Source organism: Penaeus monodon, chromosome 8 (assembly GCF_015228065.2).
Source record: "Penaeus monodon isolate SGIC_2016 chromosome 8, NSTDA_Pmon_1, whole genome shotgun sequence".
Taxonomy (NCBI): Eukaryota; Metazoa; Arthropoda; class Malacostraca; order Decapoda; family Penaeidae; genus Penaeus; species Penaeus monodon.
Genome location: NC_051393.1, coordinates 7,971,257 through 7,998,756, shown reverse-complemented (window position 1 = coordinate 7,998,756; position 27,500 = coordinate 7,971,257). Strand labels below are relative to the sequence as shown.

The 27,500-nt window shown below is 35.8% G+C and overlaps 3 protein-coding genes across 3 annotated transcripts in view; 2 read left to right on the top strand and 1 right to left on the bottom strand.

The window, feature by feature from the left end:
* Positions 1–46: 46 nt before the first annotated feature.
* LOC119576098 (E3 ubiquitin-protein ligase UHRF1-like) lies at positions 47–10,419 on the top strand. The gene is made up of 13 exons (XM_037923641.1): positions 47–353; positions 1,221–1,379; positions 1,659–1,852; positions 2,021–2,177; positions 2,642–2,834; positions 3,046–3,232; positions 3,905–4,136; positions 4,418–4,629; positions 5,370–5,510; positions 6,399–6,555; positions 7,972–8,115; positions 8,659–8,805; positions 9,248–10,419. The coding sequence occupies exons 1-13, from the start codon at positions 204–206 to the stop codon at positions 9,491–9,493; spliced, it is 2,319 nt and encodes a 772-aa protein (XP_037779569.1). The 5' UTR covers positions 47–203; the 3' UTR covers positions 9,494–10,419.
* Positions 10,420–15,033: 4,614 nt separating this feature from the next.
* On the bottom strand, positions 15,034–23,251 carry LOC119576101 (plasminogen activator inhibitor 1 RNA-binding protein-like). Its single transcript, XM_037923643.1, has 4 exons — positions 22,920–23,251; positions 16,837–16,975; positions 16,359–16,641; positions 15,034–16,149 (listed from the first exon to the last, which is right to left on the bottom strand). Exons 1-4 carry the CDS (start codon positions 23,137–23,139, stop codon positions 15,661–15,663), a joined length of 1,131 nt encoding a protein of 376 aa, XP_037779571.1. The 5' UTR covers positions 23,140–23,251; the 3' UTR covers positions 15,034–15,660.
* A 448-nt stretch (positions 23,252–23,699) lies between these two features.
* The window catches only part of LOC119576100, a 5,060-nt gene continuing 1,259 nt past the window's right edge, over positions 23,700–27,500 (top strand). The window contains exons 1-4 of the mRNA XM_037923642.1: positions 23,700–24,109; positions 26,085–26,204; positions 26,531–26,652; positions 26,766–27,500. The exon at positions 26,766–27,500 is cut by the window's right edge and continues 1,259 nt beyond it. Of these exons, the coding sequence (XP_037779570.1) occupies positions 23,746–24,109; positions 26,085–26,204; positions 26,531–26,652; positions 26,766–27,500 (1,341 nt within the window). The 5' untranslated portion in view covers positions 23,700–23,745. The remainder of the gene's footprint in view (positions 24,110–26,084; positions 26,205–26,530; positions 26,653–26,765) is intronic.

Below are 27,500 nucleotides of genomic sequence, written 5' to 3'. Positions count from 1 at the left end.
TCGCACATACGAATTAATTACTTTAGTTTTTGTATTGACATCTTTGTTTACGCCAGGAAGGAGATTTCCCGCCAAGACCGACCTGGGTTTCGCGGCCGACTGCCTGCCTCTCTGCGATCCCTCTCTGCGGCCGAGGATTTCCTTGCCTGGCGTTGTCTGTTCTTTTTTGGAGTGTCTAAGGCTGTGTCGAGAAGGAAGAGAAGATGTATGTCAAGGTGCGAACGATGGACGGCAGTCAGACTGCTATAATAACCATCTCGAAGTTGACCACCGTGGAAGATTTCCGGGAAATGATCCTGGAGAAAATGAACGTGACAGCCGAGAGACAACGACTTTTTTACCGGGGAAAGCAGGTAATTTGGCGCTTTGTGTATAACTTTTCAGTGGTAGGAGTGTATCATTTCTCTATCCTGATTCTCCGAGCTGTTATCAATGCTGACAGAGCCCCAGGCATGGTGCCATTTGCTCAGCTGTATAGGCTACTGTACTGTGAAATCCCGAAGCAAAATATACAAATAAATGAAAATATATTGAAAGCAGATGTTTAATGTTACCGGGAGCGACGCACAGAGATAGAGGGAATAGACAGTACCATCTCAAAGAGCATAGAAAATAGAGTAATAAACACGGTTTCATCTGCTACGTCCTCATATTTACTGCAAAATGACAAAAATATCCACAATACTCTTTTGGCAGTGTATCCATTAATAAATTTTGAAATGTCTTTTGTAATAGCCAAGGAATTAGGGGATGGGGTAGGAAAAATAGCCTGGTAATCTAAGCTATTGAAAACCTTAAGATGTATGCACTGCTAGTTATCATGAATTTTGACTTTACTGTTTGTTAGACCTTTCCATGAGGCAAGAGGTCACTGTAATAGTTATATGATGTATATGTAAGTACCGTTTAGTGTCATTAAAGTTGCAACTTACTGTCTGAGTTAGTTATCGTGAGTTTTGCACCATTAGTTAATGATGGTGATATTTGTATGTAAATGATGTTGTTGCTTCTTATTGAAATATTTATGCCTTATATAATGGCAGTACTGTAACATGGACAGTGTTATCTGTAAGCAATATTGCTGGGAGAAGTATATGGGTATTTGTTCATACAAATTGAGGCTGTTTGAATGGAGCAAGTGTTAGGATAAAACCCATTCATTTCTGTAAATATAATTTAACACCCACATTTTCTTTGAACCTTTGTTTCTCTGATTGCAGATGGAAAATGGATATACTCTATTTGACTACAACATCAATATCAATGATGTGATACAACTAATGATAAAGCCAGTTCTCTCCGAGATTAACTCCAATGTGCAGGCCAAAGCATCTTCGGCAAAGCGGGATGGAGAACAGGCTAACAAGGAGAATACTAAGGTAATACTAAGATACTGTGTTTAATATGGAATTTTCACTTTTTACTTGCCTACTTAAAATTCCATTTTTGATGGCCATGACACTTTCCTACCGATTGGCAGTTAAGAGAATAAGGATAAGAATATAATATGTGATTGTTCTGAGTTAATACATATGTTTTCCCAAAAGTACTTGAAGCTTGATTATATGTATATTTATAAGCGTATGATTTAACTTGTTGGTATTTAACAGAACTTTGGTCACTCTTTATTCTGATTTATAGTCTTGGCTAAATTGCAGACTGACTCAGAAACCAAGAAAAAATCAGATGTGCAGGAGAGTCAATACTACAGAGTGGGAGATTTGGTTGATGCAAAGTCTTTGTATGATGGAACCTGGTGGGAAGCCAAAATTAACAAAATCACAGCAAATCCTAAAGCTAAGGAGGTATCTGATGAAGATGATGGTATGCTTTACCATGTCACACATGAAGGGTAAACATTTTATTTTTTATGTAAAAACTTTATGTTCATATTTTGAAATTGTTGTTAGTAAGTCATTTATAATGAAGAACTAACTTTTTGTTTTATTTTTATGGTAAGGTTTCATCTTGTTTCTTTTCATTCGAAGATAAACTATTAAAAAGTATCTGCTATCTATAGGTTTGAGGACGACCTGCCCGAGGAGCTATTGCTGAAGCACATTCGACCAAGAGCCTTTCAGAAAGTCAACTTCGAGGATGTTTGTAAAGGAGACCTTATTATGGCTAACTATAACATAGAAAATCCAGAAGAAAGAGGACATTGGTATGATTGCAAAGTAAGTTTTTTTATATTCTATCATTGTTTTCATAAATTCTTGTTGTTGTTGCTTACTGTTTACAACTATTGGTGTGTTGTCAATATATATATATATATATATATATATATATATATATATATATATATATATATATATATATATAAATTTTTTTTTTTTTTTTTTTTTTTTTTTTTTTTTTTTTTTTTTTTTTTTTTTTTTTTTTTTCCCATTTCCCAGATTTGTATATTTATTTTTATCTTTTGGAAGAAAAATCTCTCTTCATGATGTATATATATATAGTTTTAGACACTTAACTGAAGTAGCCGTTGGTTATCTTGGTTAAAATCCATTGGGAACAGTTCTTATGAAAGTAACTAATGAACCTATAGCTAGTTGATACACATTACTTCTTTTGTATATCTAATTTTGTATAGCTAATTGATAATGTTAATGTATACACATAGTTTTGATTTTTACTTCAGGTCTCAAAGGTTATGAATTCAAGGACCCAGAAGGCAGTGGTTGCAACTGTATTCATTGGAGCAGACTCCTCGCCGATGGATGACTGTCACATACGCTTTGTTGATGAACTCTTTAGAATAGAAAAAAATATTAAGTTAGACGAGAGGAATGGAGATATGGAGAGAAGAATCGTAGAAGGATCTCCTGTTAAGCGTAAGTTAAGTTGTTTAAGAAAAGTCAGGCAAAGTAAGTTTCATTTCAGAAAATATGTCAGTTACACTTGATTACCACTAAAGTAATCACAAGTTATTGACATTATTAGTCGCTATTGGTTAAATTTTGAAACTAATCTTTGAGATATTTCTCTCTTCTTGTATTCTTCATTTCTTTATTTTTTATTCAATAAAAAATCTTGTCCTAATAGGTAAAAATGCACCAAACTGCGCAACATGTAAGGATAACCCAAAGCGCAAATGTAAGGAATGTGGTTGCCATGAATGCGGTGGAAAAGAGAATCCGGAGAAACAGCTCATGTGTGACGAGTGCGACTTACCCTACCACATTTACTGCCTCACACCACCCATGGAAGCCATACCTGATGTGGATGAGTGGTTTGTATATTTTCTTCTTAGTTTTCAAAACTAATCAGATTGTTGCATCAGCTCTCAAGTAATTAGAGATGCATCTAATTCTGTGTTTTAAATTGTTGGTGTTAAGTTTACCACAGATAAGAATAGATGTGATATATCCTAATGTAAGTTTGTAAAATTGTGATCTCTTAAATGCCCACATGTTTTTTTAAGATAATATATGTCACTGGTAAGAGGCATCAATGAATCTGAAAGAGGGGCTTCCCTAGCACTTTATTACTAATGAAATAAGAATGGAATTTATCTGGTGTTTTATATCATAAGCTGAGAGGTGATTGGAGGCAATCTGCAGAAATGTAAAAAAAAAAAAAAAATTAATACGATTATATTTTATCTTAAGGAACCAGCATATTTTATCTTTGTGTTGAGTAGAAGGTAAAGGAAACAGATATTATATGAGAATTAGAGTATAGTTAGGTATTGTTATTATTAGTTTGCTTGTGTAGATGCAATCAAAATACACATTAGAGTATTTAGCAAGAAGTGATACCTAAAAAGATGAAGAGGTAGGTAGGGATATTACAAACTCACCCTTTGCATATTAAGTACAACTATGTATTATGCATAGTTGTACTTAATAAAAACTAATACTCTTAATTTTTTAACTAATAACCAATAATCTTTCCTTTTCAGGTTCTGTCCATTGTGTAAGAATGATGATACAGAAATTGTCAGAGCAGGTGAAAAGTTGAAGGAAAGCAAGAAGAAAGCCAAAATGGCTTCTGCTAAAGGCAACACGTCACGGGATTGGGGGAAGGGATTCGCCTGTGCAGGAAGACAAAAAGTTTGTACCATTGTTCCACAAAATCACTTCGGAGCAATCCCAGGTGTTGAAGTGGGAACAATGTGGAAGTTCAGGTTACAGGTAAATTACAATTTGCTTCATTATTATTACTGATATTTTGGACATTAAAAATAATGACCCCCTCTCTCCTCTCTCTCTCTCTCTCTCTCTCTCTCTCTCTCTCTCTCTCTCTCTCTCTCTCTCTCTCTCTCTCTCTCTCTCTCTCTCTCTCTCTCTCCTGGGACTACAAATGTACAGATTGTAAAGCTTTCTTTTAATTTCATGATTTATTATTTTTCCAGTGATTCAATCACATTTGTATACTTTATAATGAAATTTGCCATCTTCCATTTCAATGTCAGGCATCAGAAGCTGGAGCACATCGTCCACATGTTGCAGGAATTCATGGACGTGAGAATGAAGGCGCTTACAGCATAGTTCTTTCTGGGGGTTATGAAGATGACGAAGATAATGGAGAAAGTTTCACGTACACAGGCTCTGGAGGCCGTGATCTCTCTGGCAACAAAAGAACAGCTGAACAATCTAGTGATCAGCTCTTGACTAGGATGAACAGGTGAATCCATATGATATTTGATTTTTGTAGTTTATGAGAGGACTTGTTCAGGATCCATAGCAAAAACTGCAGTGAAGGGTACATGTGATAGGGATCTTGAGTTTGTGTGAAAGTTACAAAACCATGACAATGATTAGTTGAAAATAATTGTACTATAAATATGTATTAAATGATCAGAAGGTTACTACAAGAAATTAAGCATTGGTGCTGGTAGTAGTTTGTAGGGGGGGGGAACTTTTCATTCCTTTTATCCAATTGGTCAACAACTAGTGAGCACAGAGTTACCAGGAGTTATAAAGTTGTGTGTATGTGTAGGGGGGGGGGGGGTGAGGTTGAAGGCCAAGTTGCTTGGCATTCATCAGTGCTAATATGAAGAACAGAATATGAAGCCATGTCTGCAAAGAATGTTATATCACAGTTAGATAGCCTGGAATTATGTAGTTACAAAATAATTAATGGTATGGTTGATATCAAGGGGTTATTCTTGCATTGGAGTTAAGAGAAAGGGTTGCAAGTGTAATGAGCCTAAGAAGCATTAACAATATTTGAGCTTCGTGTGAAGCCTATACTAAAGAGTAGCCATTTAAAGGTTCCTTATTTTGAAGTATGTTCAGAAGTTTTGATTCAGTTGTTTTATACTTGATAGGACCTTAGTCTATTGCATTTTTTTCTGTATTTCTGATTTATAGTATTTTGTATGAATAATTAATTGACACTCTTCATAATGTTGTCTGTTGCAGAGCTTTAGCTTTGAATTGTAATATACCCATAAACAAGAATGGAGCTGAGGCAAAGGATTGGCAAAAGGGGAAACCTGTACGTGTTATCCGGAACTGCAAGGGGAGAAAGCATTCAGAGTATGCTCCAGAAGAAGGAAATAGGTAAGGCAACATTCTCAACATATAATGTGTTAATTAGTTTCAGTAATGGGGGGGGGGGGTAGGCAGAGGGAGAGGGAGAGAGAGGTAAGCTGAGGGACAGGGGGAGAGGGAGAGAGAGGGAAAAGAGGGGGGAGGGGTAGACAGAATGGGAGAGAGAGAGAGAGAGAGAGAGAGAGGTAGAGCAGAAGAGAGAGAGAGAGGAGAGGCAGAGGCAGAAGAGAGAGAGAGAGAGAGAGAAAGAGGCAGGAGAGAGAGAGGGTAGACAGAAGGAGGGAGAGAGAGAGAGGGTAGACAGAAGGAGGGAGAGAGAGAGAGGGTAGACAGAAGGAGGGAGAGAGAGAGAGGGTAGACAGAAGGAGGGAGAGAGAGAGAGAGGGTAGACAGAAGGAGGGAGAGAGAGAGAGAGGGTAGACAGAAGGAGGGAGAGAGAGAGAGAGGCAGAGGCAGGAGAGAGAGAGAGAGAGGGAGAGGGAGATGGGGGGAGGCAGAGGAGAGAGATAGAAAAAAAAAGAATGTGAGAGAGAGAGAGGGGGGGGGGGCAGAGGCAGAAGAGAGAGAGAGAAAGAGGCAGAGGCAAAAGAGAGAGAGAGAAAGAGGCAGAGGCAAAAGAGAGAGAGAGGCAGAGGCAGAAGCAGAAGAGAGAGAGACACAGAGGCAGGAGGAGAGAGAGAGAGAAAGAGGCAGAGAGAGAGAGAGAGAGAGAGAGACTTATATGAACATGAATTTTATTTCTTCCTTTTTGTCAGATTTCTGTACTTTGAAGATTATATATTTAAAAGCATCAGTGTAGCTGTTTATATATAGCATATTAACTCAACACCATCATTAAGTTTATGATATTTTCCAGATTATTTTGATTAACTTTCCTGCATTTCTCTCTGCTCATAGGTATGATGGACTTTATAAAGTTGTGAAGTATTGGCAAGCAAAAGGGAAAAGTGGATTCAAAGTGTGGCGGTATCTCTTACGAAGGGATGACCCTATTCCTGCCCCATGGACTAAAGAAGGTAGAAAGAGAACACAGGAACTAGGTTTAGAGATGGAGGTAAGTTGTATGTTCTGATTCTGTCAGTTTTACTGTTTACTAATTCACATTATATTAATTTTATTTCAAAATGATAATTAATTAATAGGTATAAGAGATTGTATAAATGTAGAATTGGTAGTCCAAGGCATTCTCCATTACATTCTTTGAGTATGACTAGTACCTTTTATCTGTGATTTCATTATTTCTTGAAGTTTAGTGTTCAGAATTTTTTGGATATACTTTTGTTAATATCCCTTACCTGTTTTATTTGAATATGTCTGTTGGCCAAACCCCCTTCCCCAGTAGTTATTGTATGCCTGGCATTACATAAAAGACTGGAAAATTTCCTGTCCTCTTGAGGCAGGCTAACTAAGTGGAAGGTCCTTGTGATATTACTATGCTAGTCTGAAAACTCAAGAACCTGTAGAGCAGCAATTGCTTATCCAAGATGTGCTTATTATTATTGTTATTGTTATAATTAGATTCAAAATTACTGTAGCCCAAATTGAGCTATTATCTTCAAAATTAAACTGCTGTCCCCATGTGGCAAAAATTTATGCCATGTCCACTGCAATTTTAGTTTTTTAATTGTTTTTACACACCGATGGCTCCAGAAATGTTTGGGAACTGAGGAGTATGAGTATATATGTAATCTTTATCTCACCTGTTCACTCTTTTCCTTGATTTTTGGAAACATTCATATTATTATTTGATTATTTTTGTTTTTATTACATTTCTAATAATAATAAGCATAATGTGAATGAAAAAATAGCATTGTCAGTATCAGTAGCATAAAAGCATTAAAAAATGCAAATACAGGGAATGGAGAAATCAGGCAAGGTCACTAAGGGCCTACTGATTGAACTTGTGGAGCCATCTTTGTGCAACAAAATTCACAGAGAAAACTGCACTTTCAAAAATTGTCCTTATTGTGCATTTATTTTTGGTCATTTGTCATTTGTATAACAATTATCTACCAGCAACAAAATTGACTATTTTCTTGTTTGTTGCAAAGAGGGATGTTATTATGAGATCTTGGAGATGTAAAATAATGTTTGAGACTGCTGTACAAAAAATGTACAAGAACTGTGGCCTACAGACTTGTTGATGAAGCAGAACTTGCATATGTGAAGACTGAAAGTAGATTTCGAGGTGAGCATGGAAACTATGCATAAACCATGTTCACTGCAACAAATGTAGAAAAGGAATATCTTTTCAGTGCAGGAGATGTATTTGACTGGTTTCTATTATATCTTCATCACCCATGTATGTTTGAAATATATTAAGAGGCAAATAATTATGTGTGTTCATGTAGGTGGTTTTGATATAATTAGTAATTTTATTTCAAATAATAACATGTACACAATATACATAATTACCAACTGATTGTTGTGTAATCAATTTGTAATTATTTAAGTAAATTTTGGATTTCAGTATCCAGAGGGCTACCTTGAAGCTCAAAAGGAGAAAGAGGAAGCTGCAAAGAAGGAAAGAGATGCATCATCTGGAAGTGATGATGAAGGAAAACAGAAGAAAAAGAATACCAAGAGAAAGAAGAGCATGGAGACTGAGGCAGAGGCAAGTACACTATATTTACACTCATCAACCAAAAGAAGGAATTTGGTTTAAAATTTTCTGAACCCTGAAAATATAAGGCATTACTTTTGAAGATAGGTCTCACTGTTGATAACTATAGCAAAACCTATAACCCCACCACCACCACCATTTATATACCATTTCATGTCACTCAATATGTTCTGTGCACTAGAACGTTGTGCTAACACCATTTTTGACTGTAAACTATACTAGAGTGTTCCTGTATTGACTAATTAACACCAGTTTGCAGCATTTGCTTCATCTTAATACTAAAATAAGATGATAAAGAGATGCTTCAACAGTCAAGAGATGTCTGATGCACAAAAATAGATGCTGGATACAAGGAACATGTGCAGTTGAACATTACCCAAACAGATAATAGGTGGTGCATGACTTAATTATTATTGCATCTAGTAAAACTAGCCATTTAGATATCTTTATTGTTACTGCAGTCTTTTAATCCTTAGATTTACCTACCATTTTTTCTTGGGTTACTTTTAATTAACCAATTATTTTTCTTTGTAGAAATCTGAAAATACACCTTCAAAGTCAAAGAAAAGAAAAACTGCAGGGTGTTCTTTGGAAAAGGAAATTGAAAAACTGATTGCAGAAGATGAAATTAACCATAAACTTTGGGAAGAGAGTAAACAGCTCCTAGAAGGGGGACGATCAGTAAGTAGCATTTCTCATCGATGGCTTAAATAATTTATCTGTTGTAGATGCATCTAATTGATAATGAATTTCAGTTGCTGAGTATGAGAGCAAAATATATGTGGAATAAAGGTGGGCACTTGAGAATATTTATTTTGTTTACTTATTTTATATTTATGTAATTGTAGTATACTTATAACTTACCAACTTCAATCCTATCATTTTTTTACCATGTTTCTGAGTGAGTGAATAAGCAGAAATTTATTTTTGAAATTTCAAATATTAGTAATAAATGAGTAGGTGATGATAGGCACTACTGAAACTACAGAATGTTGGTAAGAGGGCCTACCTTAAAATTTTGACCACCTTTCAAAAACAACAATGTTATGAAAACTTCAGCATTAGGATAATAGATTCTGATAATACTGATATAAGTATTAATATGAAATTTAATTTCTTTCAGAGCTTTTTGAATGCAGTGGAGGAAAGATTCTTGTGCATCTGCTGTCAAGAACTTGTAGTGAAACCAGTTACTACAGAGTGTAAACACAATGTTTGTCAGGCATGCTTACAGAGATCTTTTAAAGCTGAAGTCTTTTCATGTCCAGCATGTAGGTATGATTTAGGTAAAGGATATGCAATGACAGTTAATAAGCCATTAAGCGAGTGCCTAATAAAACTCTTTCCTGGCTATGATGTAGCGCGTTAGTGTGTCATTTAAGAACTAAAGAATTCCTTCATATATGTCATTGACATTTCTGACTATTTTTGCACACAAGAATTATCTTATTTAAAGTAAATCTCTAGTTACTATTTAATGACATTGATTTCTTCCTATCATTTAGTCAGTATATTGAATTCTGAAGGAATTTTATGTATTCCATTTTTTTCATGTATTTTCCAAAATATCTCCATTTGCATTGTAAAATCATTCATTTCTAACCCAAGTTATCATATTTGTGGTTTGGTTCATAGTTTGCCTTAGTATGTTTCAGATGTTTATTTAGATAAATAGTGGTAAACTGATGTCTGTATTTACCATCTAGTTCTTTCAGCATCTCCAGTTATATTTTGAGAAAACCTTAAAAGTAAAGAAAGCTCTGCTACATTCCTCTTTTTGTGGAGAGATTCTGTATATACATCCCAATGTTCTTAGACATTTTTATAATCTTCAAAAAAGGAACTTTTACTTTTTTTGGTACTTTATTTATTTACAGTATTTTATCTTTTAAAGTTGGAAATGTAATATTAGACATCCAAAGTCCTCTAGATTATGTTTACTAGTAGAAGAAAAATTTGTTACACATGTGCACACATTTTTAAAATTATTGTTAGTATTTTATTTTCTTCCTAACATTATTTTAGTTTTTATACCATCATCCATAGATCATTATGTATCACATGTAAATAAATATAGATAATGGGAGTTTTGTAATTGATTAATAAAAGAAATTGTGAAGTCATATGCTGAGGTTCTATGGTAGTACCCAGTCCTTAGAGCAGGGGTTCCCAACCTGGGAACCATGGTGAGCCATGGAGCAATATGAAAATTATGACATTGCATTGAACAGGATTTTCTCTCACTACAGTACCTACATATAATTTTCTTTCACATATCAATAAATTTGAATTTTTCATATAGTGTTCTTGTCCTGTAGCTATTGGCTCCAGAAATATGGTTTCAATAATAACTTGAATCTGGAAAGATGACAGACACTGAACGTGGCCATACTGGTTGGGCCCACAGAACAGAAAAGATTGGAGCAAATCTTTCTGGTACACTATATTAAGCTCTAAAGGACCAGTGAAATGTAATTTTTGTTTACTTTATCACACCATTGTTTCAGCTTTAATCATTCTGAAATTTGTAATATGGATGATTTATATCTTTTAATGACTTGTCAAGTTTCATCCAGTGTGCACATATCCTTGAGAAAAATAGTTATGTATTTCATGTTTTAAGGGTTAATGGGTAATGTGTAATGCAAAACACTTTTATTTTATAAGCATTTACTTCATAGCTTAAAATACACTCACCACAGTTGCTTTTTTTATACTAAACACCACTTGCCAATCTTGTCGTACTTATTTATGTTTGAACATATATTTGACAACCTAAATAGTTGCCTCATGATTCTGGTTATCCACATACTTTCCTATAAAAATCTAGAGAAAAGCATGAACACTAATAAAAGGATTAGAAAAAAAATGGGCTGAAATAAACTTGACAGTGTGCAAGTCATATATAAATTGTGCATCCCAAACAAGAAGAATATAGCCAAGTGATGGATATATCACCTGCACTAGAAACAGGTGACCAGCTACTGTTTGTAATGTTTAGTAATCCACAATAGAATGCTATGACCATCTGTTGTCTGAAGTATATGAAGATGTGCTACCATGTGTAAACAATTTACTGTGAATGATAAATCAACAGTAGAGAGCTAAATGTTGAAATGCTATTTATGCAGAAGAATCCAGTAACAAAATAAAATCAGAGATATACACTATCATTATGTAAATGTGGATTTTAATTTGACATTATGTATTTGATTGCACTATTGATTTTACATGGCTGCAGGTATCTTTTTGGTACACAAAATTTATAAAGTACTAGCCACATTTGTAGATATGCAAACAGACAGCGCTGGTGAAATATTTTTAAAAAATTGAAAGCATCTAAAAATAGCATATTAATATTGTGTGTTCATCAGTGCCACAATAATTTCCTGTAAGAAAACTGGTTGAACTGCAAAGAAATAGTGAACAGTTAAGAAAAGTAATATGAAAAAACATCTTTAAATATTTACAAACCAGCATAATGAGGCAAATTGCATAACAATAGAGTTTTCAGGCTTAACTGGTCACACCAGTCATTCATAATTTATGAATTATGCAAAGCTCCAAATTCAGATTACCCCAAAGCATTTTTCCTTCTATGGACATCCTCTTACTTTATCCAAAATGTAAATGATCATTTTCTTGTGTTGGTTTGTTTTCTTATTTTGAAGTTTCTTTGTACTGATTCTTCCTCCAAGGTTACTGCCCATCCACTTTTCTTAGTGCTAAAACTTTTTTTTTCTATTAATTTAAGTGATGGCTAGAGCTGTCTGGTTTATTACAATGAACTTAAACAATTGAAATTAATATCATGAATAATTTTGATATCTACCACAATACTAACTTGATAACATTACATAAGTACTCCACTTTAAGCTTGGCTCTAGTTCCTTTCATAAGTAACTTCAACATTCTTATTTTTCCATTCATTAAGATATTAATTCATCTGTTCTCTCCTTTTCCTTCATTTTCTATTCCTGTTTCTAATTCTACACTCTCTCAACCCTTTCCTCCCTTCATTCATTCAGTCTCAAAAGCTCTCTCTCTGGCTACTTGAACTGTAGGTATCAGTAGCTTCCATGCCCACTGCTGGATCATCCTAATTATATAGCTCAAACTGATTGAATTCTACTGTTAGCCCTTGTACTATGTACGTCATCATCCATAACATTAAACAGATCTATGAAAATATCAATAACATCCCTTCAGACACAGAAGAAGCATTGGCTTATCTGCTGTGATATCAAGGCTTTCTGCATCTTTCTTTGATTCACACTTGGCTCAGCAGAGTGATTTCTATCAAAATTATTTTTCATATTAAATTTCTTTGTTGATGAGTATTATCATTATAAAAATAGGACTGGCAATCACTGAAACTTTCTTGCACATAGTGTCTTCCCTTAGATACTGTGGGCAACTTTTTTTTCTCACTATTGCAAGTTTATATATTTTTTAACTTCATATAGTTCCATTTACTTTTGATTTCAATAAATGCAAGTAAATCCTCCAGCTGGTAAATTTTAGCAAGTGAGGCTCAACATTATATCAAATTTCATATATACCGTAATCCCTTGAGATGATACTGATTAACTCTTTGCTCTCTGTTTAGTATGTTCATACATACCTAAATGCTCTTTGACAAAGTTAAATTGCTTGGCAAACGACTATTTATGCAGTCTCTTGCTTTCATTGCTATGTGGAAACCCAATATGATGTCTCATATACATCAGTTATAGAGAGGCACATGAAGAGTATAAATTTAAAATATTGGGTAAATTTCACACACTATTTACATTTTTACATAAACGTAAATGATAAAAGACAGTGAAACCCATACCTCTTTTTTATCATTTATGCTTGATATGAATTTTTCCAATAGTCTTTTCCATAACTTTCTCATGATACTTCATATTGTCATCATTAATATTACAAAGAAACAAATGAAAGATCCATTTGATAATTTTCAATTTTCATAACTGAGCAAATTTTCATACCATCTGAGCAGTGTGAATCTTTAATGTATTTCTTTACACAACATAAAAGAAAAACATGATAATGAACAGCTAATCTGATCTTTATTTCCTAGAATGTCAGCTTTATTAGCAACATACCAGTAAGAAACCCAACCCTAATTATATCTATTTCCAAGGCTCTCAACAACTTCACACACACACACACACATATGTCAGTGGAAGCTTGGTAACCCTGCTTATATTGCCAGAATCCAAGTAATTAGACATTTTTGTCAGATAAATGCTATGCTGATTATTATGTATGTTGCTACTTGTATACAAGTTCCATGGCACAAGAAATTTCAAAGTTAATTTCAAACTGATCTTTGAGCACTGTTTTGTTTGCAGTAATGAAAATTAAAAATACAAGATGTTGATATATTTATTATAAAGTTCTAAAAAAAAAATTAAATAAATTGCAAAGTCATCTGACACCATATTTGGAATAATAACTTAATTTGTAACCTTTGACACTGGAAGGTATTACACAATTCTTTTTGGAATATTTTCTTATCAACAGAAAGTGAAGTTTTCTTCAGATATTAGCCATGAAAACCAAGTTGAAGTCAGTTAATTATGCATCTAGCAGTTGACAAAAATACAAGTTTTGGTGTATGGTATTTCATATGCAGGCTTTAAAATACTGATTTTATTTCTGAATTTAGGATAAGGAAGAAAACTGAAGGCTTGTCCACACAAGTAGGCATGATCAGCAGGCACCTGTAAAGGTGATGTTGCAGGCTAGAAAACATTAACTCCTTGCTTACCAAGCAGTTTGTCGTCTGTAATATCATCTTCACTCATGTCCATTGATCATATCAAGTTGTGTGAAGATTGATGAAAAATTCTTAATTTATCAAAACTTTATCTTTAACTATTTTCACTGAACAGGAAGAAAAATCTACAAATGCAACCTCAATTCAACAAAATACTGAATGCAAGGTTTCATATTATTTAATTTCCTATAAATAAGACTTTAGCAAGTCCTCAAACTTACGGCCAATTTCAGAGGGTTATCTTTTGTATTCCCAAATAAAGTAACACAGCATAAAGATAGAACTGCAGCTTCATCCTATGTCAATAACTGTATGCATACAGTATTAAACTTGTAAGGTTCAAATCATCTAACGTTATATTATTGGTCAAAACGTTAGAAACAAGATGTGTTAACCTCTAGGTACACCATAATTCTGGTTTCAATCTTTTATTAATTATTTTGCAAAAAGATAATCATTTTGCATGTTATTTCTTCATATTTCAAATCTTTATGTATAAAGCACACTAATAAATTACTGAAATAATTTATTGAATTTTTGAACCTTCATGTATATTCATAAGTATATTCATTGTGCCCAAGACCGTAACTGTTGTCAATTCTTAATATACAATGCCATCTAGCAACAGAGTAAACTTGGGTAGCATGGAGCAAGCTGAAGCCAAACATGCAAAGAAATATAAAAAAAATAAAAAAAAATAAAGAAAAGAAAGAAACTGGACGGAAAGGTCTACTCTATTTTGCTTTGTCTAGACAGATCAGAATCTTAATTCTCAAAGTAAACAAGATTCCTTGCCCAAAGCTACCCAGCTCGGTATAATTACAGTTAAACACTGCATCATGATTACTTATTCACAGGCATCCTGGTAGTGATCTGGACAATCAACAATGCTTTTTTCTGAATTTTTGTTCAGATATATATGCGATATATATATATACTATCACACATTCCACTTTGTACTATGGATCTGCCAACAAATAATGCAAATAATTCATCTAAGTTTGTGCCTGTAACAACAGGAGATGCAGGAAGGTTTTTATTATAATGTACTTATTCCTTGCCAACTTCAAAAACCTAATCCCTTAAGTATTCAAACAATACAAGTTTAATTAAACAAAAAATGAGAGAATTTCTGTTTTTATTGGTCTATGTGTTAATCAATATCAAGTACAAAAAGCGTGGCAAGCCTCCGCCAGGGTAGTGACGGCCATAGTACAACACAAAAAACCAAAGACAATATGGGCTTCAGACATATGTACACATTATATAACCATCACTACCCCGTCAACCACCTTGACGGTTATTGATCAATATGTACAACAAAAGCTTTTGGGAGAACTGACAAGAAATTCTTAGCAGAAAATCTTTTAGAGAACAATTTTCTCCAGATTTTCCCTTCGGAATAACAAGAATGAAAAGCTTTCAGCTCTTGTGACAAAAAATTGAACTAGTCAATTCTTGTACCAAACGTCAATATAATAAAATGTTCATTAGAGATCTAGTCACAATGTTATGACTTTCCCACCACAGCATTCTTGATGGGGAAGGAAAACTTGCCATTTTTAAAGAGAATGATGCTTGATGAGATTGGAACAACGGAGAACTCTTACGCATAGGGATCCCTAACCTCTTGAACTCGGCTCAGGTAAGGGTCCCGTAATTAACTAGTGCTACCAGACTAGCAAGAACAAACCCAATGTAGATTTGCTCATTTTTAGGAGCAGCACTAGTAGGTGTCTCATTTGGACTTATCCCAGGCTTGGGAAGTCACGTTCATCATCCATTTTCGGAGCCTCTTGACGGGGCATTCCTCGTCCACCACGGCTGTTGAGGCTTCCACCACGGCGCTCACCACGGCCTCCTCCACGGCCACCACGCTCCATTCGCTCACCACCACGGCCACGGCCAATACCACCACGTCCACGTCCCCGACCACGACCCCTAGCTGGGGAGTCTGAGAACTGGAAATCAATATCAAGCAGAACTTTCCTGCGACCATGATGCACTTCTTCCTCAGATTCTCCGTCATCAGATTCAACCTCAACCTCCTTTTTCTTGAGGACATAGGTCTTCTTCCACTGGGCCTGATTCTCTCCCTCACCGGCACGTCGGATATTGAAAGATGGCTTATTCCGTGCACCCTGCATTGCTTTCCATTCATCAAGAGTCATTTCCTTCACACTCTCTTCTTCCTTGGGTTCCTCACCTTCAGCATTAGCACCGTTGTCATCAGCAGGCTGTGTAATCAAAATATTAAAATTAATAGAAAGCTTAAAAGAAAGAAAAAGCTGAAGTATACTCTACTTTATATGAAAATAACAAGAAGCATTTGAAGCTTTAAAAGCTCCTTACAATGATTTCTTGAAAATTTTACAAGAAGCTTCCTGTACATTTAAATATTATAAGTTTCAGTTTTAAAATATAACTATCATTCCCTTTCCTTTACCTTTTCTACGTTCTCTGTTGAAGAATCATGATCAGAATTTCCTGCTGGTGTAGCATTAAGCTGCTCTTCAATCTGGTCTTTGTCAGATCCCCAGTTATAAGATCCAGAGCCTTCACGTTTGTCCACAGACTTCACTCCAGTTGTCATCATTCCACTCTGTCGGTCAAATTCACGTTTGCCACGGTTGTCAGGGGCTCCAGGTGCTCCACGTCCTCTTCCACGTCCACGTCCCATTCCACGTCCACGTCCCCTTCCCATTCCACGTCCTTCACCACCATCAAATCTTTAATCATGGAATAAAAGCTATGTAAGTATAACACTTCATTTTACAATGCTTCCCAAACTGTAACCAATGAATGATGAACAACTACCACATGCAATGAATGATGAACAACTATGCAACTTTACCACAATGTATCTTTAAGGAATACTATATATACTATAACTGTAATAAGCAATATCTAGTAACTTCTTTTACCTAGGTGGAGGTCCATCTCTGAATTCCCCTTCCGGTCGGTTACGTCTATTGTTGCGTTCTTCACGGTCAGAAAACTTGACACGTCCATCATTCGTGTTGGCACGTCCATCGTTGGTGCGTGGTCCTTTCTGCTGGGTAGCTATAATAAAAAAGAAATCAATCAAATAAATGAATACAAAAATTGTTCTCAAATACAGAAGTTGGAAGATTTGCAACAACCTTTTACAAATGCATAATTTAACCACTAAATGACAGTATCAGAAATTTCTCTGTCCTGCTGTTTGGCCTCAGAGTCTGCACAGGCAAAGGAACTTTCCATACTAAGGTTTTATTTTTTACAGAAGCCAAAACAATAGAACATTGAAAATAACAATTACTATATGGAATTAACATGTGCATATATAAATCCAATATCTTCTCTGACAAAAGACTCAAAAGTACTTTCCACTAGCAGGAACATCCTGTTAACCTTAAGAAATAATTGTGCGACTAGCTGAAAGAAATCAAATTATGCAGTTAGTTCATCAAAATACACCAAGACCAAGACATTGGATACAGTGGCAATATACAATATACCATCTTCACGTATACTAGCAAGATCAAGTCTGAATTTGCTCCTTGTCCAACTCTAAATCACCAGGCAGATTTACAAGTGCCATTTTGCTAGATGTAGTATGGTTGCCTGCTGCAGAAAAAATCACTAATCTGAACACTTTATCAATTACATTAAATCCTCCAAATCAAATAAACAATTATATACATTATGTTTATTACAATATACAGAACAAAAAATTGAAGGTTTGTAATAGTGGTAATCCTATTTTCCATCATTTTAGCATGTTCAAAAGTAATTGATTATATATCAGATTTGGTATGCAAAGCCAGTGCACTCCGGTTCATACTCTGATTCCCCTTCACAGACTTAACTTTTGCACCTAGCAGGTCTAACTTGCCACTGTAGTCAAACTACACTCGCTATGCATAGGCAGCCACTCATAAGGTTACAGTGTTGGTTTGTTGATTTCCAAGTCATTGTTTAGTATGCATCACAAATCCCACAGATTTTATTTCCAAAAATGGGGCTAGGAGGAAACTTTGGAGAGCTACATGTACATAACTTTTCAGTAGATCCTTGCAACCTTGAAACATCTGGGCCTAGTCGTTGAAGTACTTCCTAACACCTGGTTGCAACAAATTAATTGCATGTTTATGGGCTCTCAGATTAATATGCAATATTCTCAGAGATGATACATGTTGACTTTATCACCTAGCTCTGTATTTTATCCTCTACCATCCTATGCTGAGAGAAACTCCCTTTACACTACTATTACCATTAGTATGAGAATGTTTCTAGAGCTGGCCTAAGACTGCTCTCTGTTTATAACTCAAGATCCAGTGAGATCTAATCTTTGTTGGGAAGAATAATTATATTACCTAAACTGGCACAAGACCTAACGTCTAGGTGCTTAGGCTACATATATATTAATGCTAAGGAATTGTCCCTAGTTCCAACAAAAGAAATTTATTTTGTAAGTTTATCAAAAGCACAAACATACTGGTCAATGTTTACTTTAAATAAGTATGTCAGCTCAACTCATTTTACCAACACACTAATTATAGAAATCATGCAAGGAAAGGAATCATTATAATAATGTTTAAAATTTTAGGCTAAAATCATGACCCTGGGGCTTTGTCCCCGATTCCCCCCCTGATTTATAATAGTTTTTACTATGTTGCTGATGTTCAGCACAATTTCCTTAGTTTATGGCAAACTCAGTTAATAGGATCAATTCTGTAGCTTTAGTCACCACAGAAAGAAAAGAAAAGAAAAGAAAAAGAAAAAAGTCAGATATCCCTTTGTAAACAAACTCCTAGTTCATTTGTGTCAGTGACAAGTTTTGTAATGTAATTACACACAATTAACTCAATTTCTATATTTAAAACATTTATTGATATCTTGGGAACATTTAGATTTTCAAATTATCATATTTACATAATGCCTGCTGTAAGATGGGGGAAATTTAAATACAGTCACAGAGGGGGAAAAGTGTACCAAAATATATAAAACTATGTCAATGTAGACAAAGAATAATGCCAGAAATGAAAACAACTCATTACAAAAGCCACAATGCATCCTTAGCAATTGGGTCAGCAGGGTTGTCATGAGGCTGAGCCACTGGCTTGTGACATACAAACATTAGGTGGAGGTCCTGGGACAAGGACCTCTAGTTTAGGAAGGTTTTAGGTTTATTCCTGAAAACCTATCAGGTCTATTCTCTCTAAGAATTTTGTGCACTCATGGCAAGACATGCCTAACACCACCCACTCAGTAACAGTGTCCTGCCATGTTCCAGTCACCCCAGTCCTCAGTCAAAAATTTCCATGATATATTCACATTACCAATCATTTTTTCTTTTCTTGACATGATATCCACATCACCTTGATACAACAGAACAAACATGCAGTTATCTACTTCTGTACAATATATATATATATATATATATATATATATATATATATATATATATATATATATATATATATATATATATATATATAAAATGCCATTTTCATTCTATACAGTACAATTAATGGATGGCTAACGATCAGGATTTCAGAAAAAAAAAAAAAAAAAAGATCTTGAAGAAACCATAACTTTTCATTTTTGGCAAAATGTGTGCAAATCGAAAGTATTGGAAATACATGACTGAGAGGATCAAATGATCTCTTTCCTAGTCCCTCACCATGTTTATACTACAATAACAAACACTACTATGACAACATAGCGCATTACTGCATTAGTAATATAGTTCACATATTACTACATAATTGTGATATATATATACAATTTATTTATATATATATAAATATATATATATATATATATATATTTTTTTTTTTTAATCATCAACCACCAATGCCTGCTTTATTCAATTTATGGAACTTTATGAATTCTTTTCTTGCGATTATACTTAACATGTTTTAATGGTTATTTTACACTATTCTGAAAAATAACCTGCGCATGCAAAAGTAGACATTACTAATGTTCAAAGCTTGATACTTGAGCCCAAGTTGATTAAATAAGTCATCAAAAATCAAGCAGTTCAGACAAACGGAGGCAAAAAGTTTGGTTTCACGAAGTAATTCAATGTGGTTTTCAGTGGACAAGTTATTTGTAGAAGCAAATTATTAATTTATTTAATGACATTTTATTCCCCTGTGGGGGTTCAGGGGGTAAAGCCCCTGGTAAGGAGTTTATAAAGCATATTGTGTAAATCTCATGGGGGTCCAGGGATCCAAGCCACCTAGCTATATACAAAATGGAATAACAATGTATTTTATAAACCCCACCAGGATAGGGAATATAAAGAATATACTGTACAAAGACTGCGGGGTTTTGAATGGTGTGAATTCCGGTAAATTTTGCCAAGATGGGTTGGATTTCCGTATTTTTTCTTCAAAAAAGAGTTTGTAGCTTCATTTGCCAATTTAAAGTATTTTTTTATGCTGGTTTAGCTTACTTTTGTTCTAAATTCTTATTTCAGTCTGTTTTACCCCATGATTTCCCTGATATACTTGACATCCTCCCCGGCTGAGGGGACTTATCAAGGTTATGACTGCGCCGGAAATTATAAGATTCATCGACATCACGAGAATAAAACATACTGTCCTGAAAAGCCAGATTCCCATGATAAAAATAACCCATTTAACTACAAGAAAGTCTAAAATTGGGAGCACTCACATAGGTCTATAATAAGTATTTAAATATACTGCTTCCTAATATGTCTCACTTGATCATGTTTTTTACTGGGTTAAAGTGTACATGTGCTTGGGAAAACTGCAAGTGGTAGGGGGTCCAGGGGTTAAGGTTTCAAGTTCATTTAGGTTTATGTGTTAGCTTGACAGATGCAGCCCTACTATAGATATGTAATATATATACACATACATATATAATATATATACACATACATATATAATATATATACACATACATATATAATATATATACACATACATATTACATATATATATATATACATATATTTATATACATATATTATATACATATATATTATATATCTACATATATATAATATATATATATACATATATATATAAATAATAAGTATATATAATATATATATATATCATATATATATAATATATAATACATAATATATTACTAATAATATATATATACATTTTATATATATATAAAATATATACATATATATATACATATATATATACATATATACATAAAATAATATATATATTACATTTATATATATACATATAATATACTTAATATTATAATACATTAATATACATGTATATATATAATATAATATATACATTATATATATATACATATATATATACATGTTTTATATATATCATATATATATCATGTATATATATATAACATATTATATACATGTATATATATATATACATATATATATAAAATGTATATATATATATTTCATATATATATACATGTATATATTATATATATATATACATATTATATTAAAACATATATATAATATCATATATATATTATATACATGTATATATATTATATACATGTATATATATTATATACATGTATATATATGTATATATATATACATATATATATATATATATATATATACATATATATATGCATATATATATACATATATATATACATATATATATACATATATATATACATATATATATACATATATATATACATATATATATACATATATATATATATATACATATATATTGTACGTTACTTTCTTTTAATACACAGGTAGGATACAAATATGAATGTAAAGATTAATTTACTAGGGACTACAATATTCACTGGTAGGATGAAATCAAAGGGGAAACGCACATCTACCTTGCCGCAAAACTGATATGGCAAAGTATCCCCAAATTTCTCAATTTACGTACACATACCATGTAGGGTATTTGTTAAAAAGAGAGACGCACCCTGCCGACACCAACTCCCACAACCAGATTATCATGCAAACCCAAAAGTCCAAACAAAACTTATAAAACTTGTATATTTCCTAGATTAGGGAAAGGGGAAGAGGGGAGGGGGAGATTCCATTTTACACCCCCCCCCTCCCTTTAATAGTACTTCATGTCTTTACAAAATACATGACCTTAAGAACTGGCTCTGTGAAGGTGCTGTGGACTTAGTCTCTGAGTGGTGATACGCAGCAGATATTTTTAGGATTTTGCAGTAAATATGAGGCCACAGGAACTACATCCATGGCATTTAAGACTTATAGCTTATAGGTTTAAAGAATTTTAGAAATACATTTCTAATTACATAAATAAAAAATTATTGAAGATCTTAGATATTTACGATGATCACCTCACAGGAAATTAGTTTAATTTGTGAAAATATGTGGCCAAGCCATAATATTAGTGGAACTAGGGTTGTAACTTTTTTTTTTTTTTTTTAGTTCTTATTAAGGAGTGTTTCTCACTACTTTAGCAAATCATACCCATGCTCTACAGACACATGGATTTCTTTAAATCCTAGGGTTATTTTTGCCCCAGAAAGGGCTGCATCTCGTGCTTCACCTGGCCAGGTGAGAATGACCAAGTGGCAGTCAATACTATTGATTTTCCACGAGTGGTGACCGTGCCACCTTGACACTCCACATTCTTGAATAAATGGCACTGGCGCCACCGGTTCCCCTCGCACACCATTACCAGGAATGCAATCCGCGTGACCAGGAACACTGCGAGGGCGCCGTTCTGCCTGGCGGGCGCCGTCCACACGGTGTGACTGCGCTATTAATAGCTTCCTTCGGCCCGTGACACCGCGTGTTCCCAACTCTCAACTGGCACTACAATATGACAAGAGCATCCCAAAAAGCTGACAAAATTGCTAGCATGTTGCAGCCGAGATGCAGCGCATGCAGGTGACCGCGACACTGCGCCCCGAACAAAGCGCCGAGGTGCGCACGTGCCGCCACGGCCCTCCGCCGCCGCCGCCACTCGGGCCATCTTCCCTCGAAACACTACTGACATGCCTCTCATAATGCTCAAATGTTGCAAGCACTCACCGGGTACACTCGTCTTGTCGGCAGCCTTAGGAGCAGGTTCGGTCTTGACACCTTTCTTAACTACGGGAGCCTTAGCCTTTGCGGTTTTCCCCTTGTTTTCCTTCTCAGCGGCCTTATCCTTCACCTTTTCACTTTGTTTTAAAAGATCCATTGGGTCGACATCTTCATTGTAGAAGAGTTCGTAGCGGTTACGAACCCCTATGCCGTAAGAGTTCTCCATGTTCAACAAGATCCTCTGATGACGAGGATATTATAAGATTTGTGGGCTGCTTTTCAGCCTTCTCTTCTTCCGATCATTCAAAATGGCGTGAGTCGACTGCTCGGCGGACTTCGGGTTGCAGTCCCAACGGGCGTCTCAGGAACGTGAATTTAAAGGACACGTCATAATAACACTGCATATTTAAGATATAAGTAAATATAATTGAAAACTATGTTGATCAGTTATTCTAATGACATATATTTCTTATTTCAAATATATCTAGTTAATGAAATAACATCGTCAAAACGATAAAAACATTAAAACCCGTCAGGTTTATGGGCGGCGGGAACTATTTGCCTATTATTGAAGTTTTATTTTCCCGTACATGCGACTCGTCATGGTGAACTGTAAACTCACAGTATTTCATAGGAGTGATTATATTTGCTTCGTATTATTTAGCTAAAGGTATAATTCTTGTATTGGTAAAAAATAACAGTGTTTACCGCGCAACTGATACAAAATGGTCAGCCAATCAGCGCTCGAAGAAAAGCGCGCGAAGTTTTCGATTTGTTTTGGCGCGAAAGCCATTCGCGCCGCGCCAGGCTCATGGACTTGTAGTGTGCAGACATGTCGGAGAAGTGTCGTGAAGATTCTCAGTTTTCTACGCCAAAACGGCGTCAGAACGGGGCCTTTTCGGGAATGTCGTTTTCTGGGAGCCCCCCCATGACGGATAATACGTTATACCCGTGGAACTGGGGAGAAAATGCGTGCAAAGTGGAGTTAAGTAGCCCGTGCTGCAGTGGAGGGAGCAACCCGTGCGAGAGCCCGGACCTGAAGAGCTGCGACTCGAAGCGAGGGCGGCCGAGGGCGGACGCCATCAACACCCTCATCATCGAGGGAGCCCAGTCGCCCAGCAGCATCAAGTGCCCCATCTGCAACCGAGTTTTCCCGAGGGAGAAGTCCCTGCAGGCTCATCTGCGAACGCACACAGGTAAGGCGTCTTCCTGGCATTTAACTCGCCATTTTTAAACTGCACCTGTTGTATCGCCTCAAAACGAACGAAATTCGCTCCATAAGCACGGGAATACACCAAAACCATAATATATGTGGAGTTTGTGCCGTCGAAAAGTTAAAAGTTTCGAAAGTGGGTCAGGCGAGATGCACAACAACTTGGCGGGAGAATGACGTCAAGATTCCGGTAACGTTTTTAAACGGACTAAACGGTCCCATTTTCGCCAAAGCACGGCGATTTCCCCCCCCCCACGCACGTCCTCTCTCGGACGATCGTTATGGAAGCCATACAGCCAAGACGAGAGAGAGAGAGAGACGGACGAGGGAAAAAAAAACAAGAGGCGAGGATTTTTAAAAAGGAATTGTCTCGTGGCGGATTGCGCAACGGGACGCCGCCGCAGGACCTCGTGGCGGGAAGGGCGCTCTCCTCCTCGTTCTAGGGCGCCGCGTTGCCCCTCGGCTGCTGCAGGGCGGCCGTTGCGCCTTCCTGGAAGTCTTGGCTCCGTCGCCGTGATTCAGGAGCCGTGCAAGGGGCAGGTCCGGCTAAATGGCGGCCAGATTGAGTGCTATTTAAATATCGTAAATCGACTACGGGCGTGAAAGTTTTGTTTTCTTAGGTTGCGGTTAAAATCGTTGCGTCGAATTGATTGGTTCGTATTTAGAAAATCTAAAATGGTCCTTGTATTTATTTTTATTCATTTGCATATATATTTTTTTTTTACCCAACGAATGAGCGCAATTCAAAGATCACCTTACTTCCTGTCTCCGTAAACCCCGCTATTGCGAACTGCTATGACCTGACCCCCTAGTACACGGGGTTGACCTGACCCCATGTAACCGAACAGGTCACTCATTATGACTCGAGGTTAAACAACCATATCCCCCATAATTTAAAGAGCGGAGGGGGGGATGCCCAGGGGTATGTTAGATGTTAAAGGCTCCCGTTGCCACTTCGAGCAAATTGTCGACATTAAATCAACATCGAGTTTTTTCCCAGTTTAGGGCAGCTTATTTGCTTGAATTATATTTACTTAATTAAAAATGTAAGGGATTAAGGCAAATTGACCAAGCTTAAGATACGAAACCGGGCAAAATCGCAACGAAAAGGAAAACATTGTTGTGAGTCATGTGTTAAAAGGCGGGAGCGGAATGCGCGGGAGAAACACATGACGCCGTCTTTGTTGAGATAAAAGGGCCTCTTCTGGCGTTTCCCCCCCTCCGAGGAACTGCGAGACGTTGCTTTTGGTACTTCGTTTATCGTTTGGAAAATAGAAATAAACAAATTTTCGTGGTTTTGTTTCGATTATTGACATACGTTCCTGTGCGTTATCCTAAAAGAACGAATCCTTATTGATTGTTATTCGTATTATTTTGCTTTTACCGTATCTCTTAGTTGTATTATTGAACAGGATCGTATGATTTCAGATTGATCAATAACACTTGTTCTAAGGACGTAATTACTTAACAATTTTACCATTTAATTAATTTCTTTGTATAGATTGGGATGTAGATTTTGTGTATTTAAAACGTACTCGCATAATTCATTTAAATGTACTCTTATTAATTTAAAGTTCACGTCGTTCTAATAGGACATTTAGCATTGCATATATACACATTCTTTCTGTACATATCAGTTGTGTATGAAGACCAGTGTCATTGAATAGGTGTGTGCTTAATACCCTAATAATCTAAATAAGCTGTATGTGAAACAGGTGAAATATGATATATTATATATATTTATACACACACACACACACACACACACACACACACACACACATATATATATATATATATATATATATATATATATATATATATATATATATATATATATATATATATATATATATGCACCTTTCCAGTTTATTATTTGTAGTCAAGGATGTGGAAGTAAAAATCTCATCATTTAGTTTTTTATTATTATTATTATTAACTAAGAATACCTTTTCCAGGTGAACGTCCCTACCAGTGTGACTATCCAGGATGTACTAAAGCCTTTACCCAGAGTGGGCAGCTGAAGACTCACCAACGCCTCCACACCGGAGAAAAGCCCTTCATCTGCTCAGCACCAGGTAATACAGTTGAGCTGAAGTCCTTTGTGATAATGAGTTAGTCACCATACACTTTTTTCTTTCTCTCTCTCTCTCTTTCTTTATCTCTCTCTCTCTCTTTCTCTTTCTTTATCTTTATCTTTCTCTTTCCTTATTTCTCTCTCTCTCTCTCTCTCTCTCTCTCTCTCTCTCTCTCTCTCTCTCTCTCTCTCCCCCTACATCTTGCTTAATGCCCATTTGTTATTTTCCCCTTTCATGTTTTTTCTTTTGGCTTTATTTATTTACTTCCATTTATTTTTTTCTTATTAAAGCAAACCAAATGTCTAATCTGAGGTTAATTCTTTCAGGATGCACATCCCGATTTACCCACGCAAATCGTCATTGCGCGGAACACCCTTACGCAACCCTTCATAGGACTCCTGACCTGAACATCAATCCTCAACTATCCCCTGCAGAATGCACAGATGATGTGAGTTTACGTGAATTGTCGTTAACGCTATACTGTATAAATCTGCATTATACTACCGTGATTTCAATTAATTATTAGTTTCATTAGTCTTATCAATGCTCTGATTCTCCCAGGTTCTACGATGGCTGGAGAAGTATCGCAGTGAGCGCATGGAACGCACACCTGCCAAGTCGCGCAAAAACAAGCGAGAGTTTGACGGAACACCCGAGACGCCCCAGACACCATGCACACCTTCTTCTGATTCTGACATCATGTCTCCACCACCTGTCAAAAGAACAAAATCACGCCGTGGTCTGGGACCTTTAATGGAACAACAACAGAATCACCTTGATCACCGCCCTGGTCCCATCTTCCAGGCACATAACCGGACAGACGAGAATGCCTACATACCGTCTGGGGATAGTTATGGAGGTGACGAGAACAAGTACGGTGATTATCAGAGACCACCGCGACCAGTGCCAGCGTCGCCAGCCCATGCCCGAGTTCTCAGAAACACAGAAAATCTACAAAGCCCCTTGAAGACAAGCAATAGTTACCGTGGATTTGACATAGACGGGATAAAACCTCTTGTAGAGATCGACGAAAGTGCGTATGCACAAACAGTCCCCGTGAGTGAAGACTTGGCCGTTGAGCCGCCGCAAATGACCCTCCTGGAGCCAGAAGTGATTCTTGCCATGAATTTTACCAATGTGATGCAGTGTGAATCTGAGAATCTTAATGTTCTACCACCAGATCAGCTTCTTGAAGGCGACCACGTTGTGGTAGAGTTACCGTGGCAGGTAACAAGAGATGGAGCAATGATCCAAAGGGAAGGTCTCCCAACTGAAATAACTACAGAACTAAAGCCA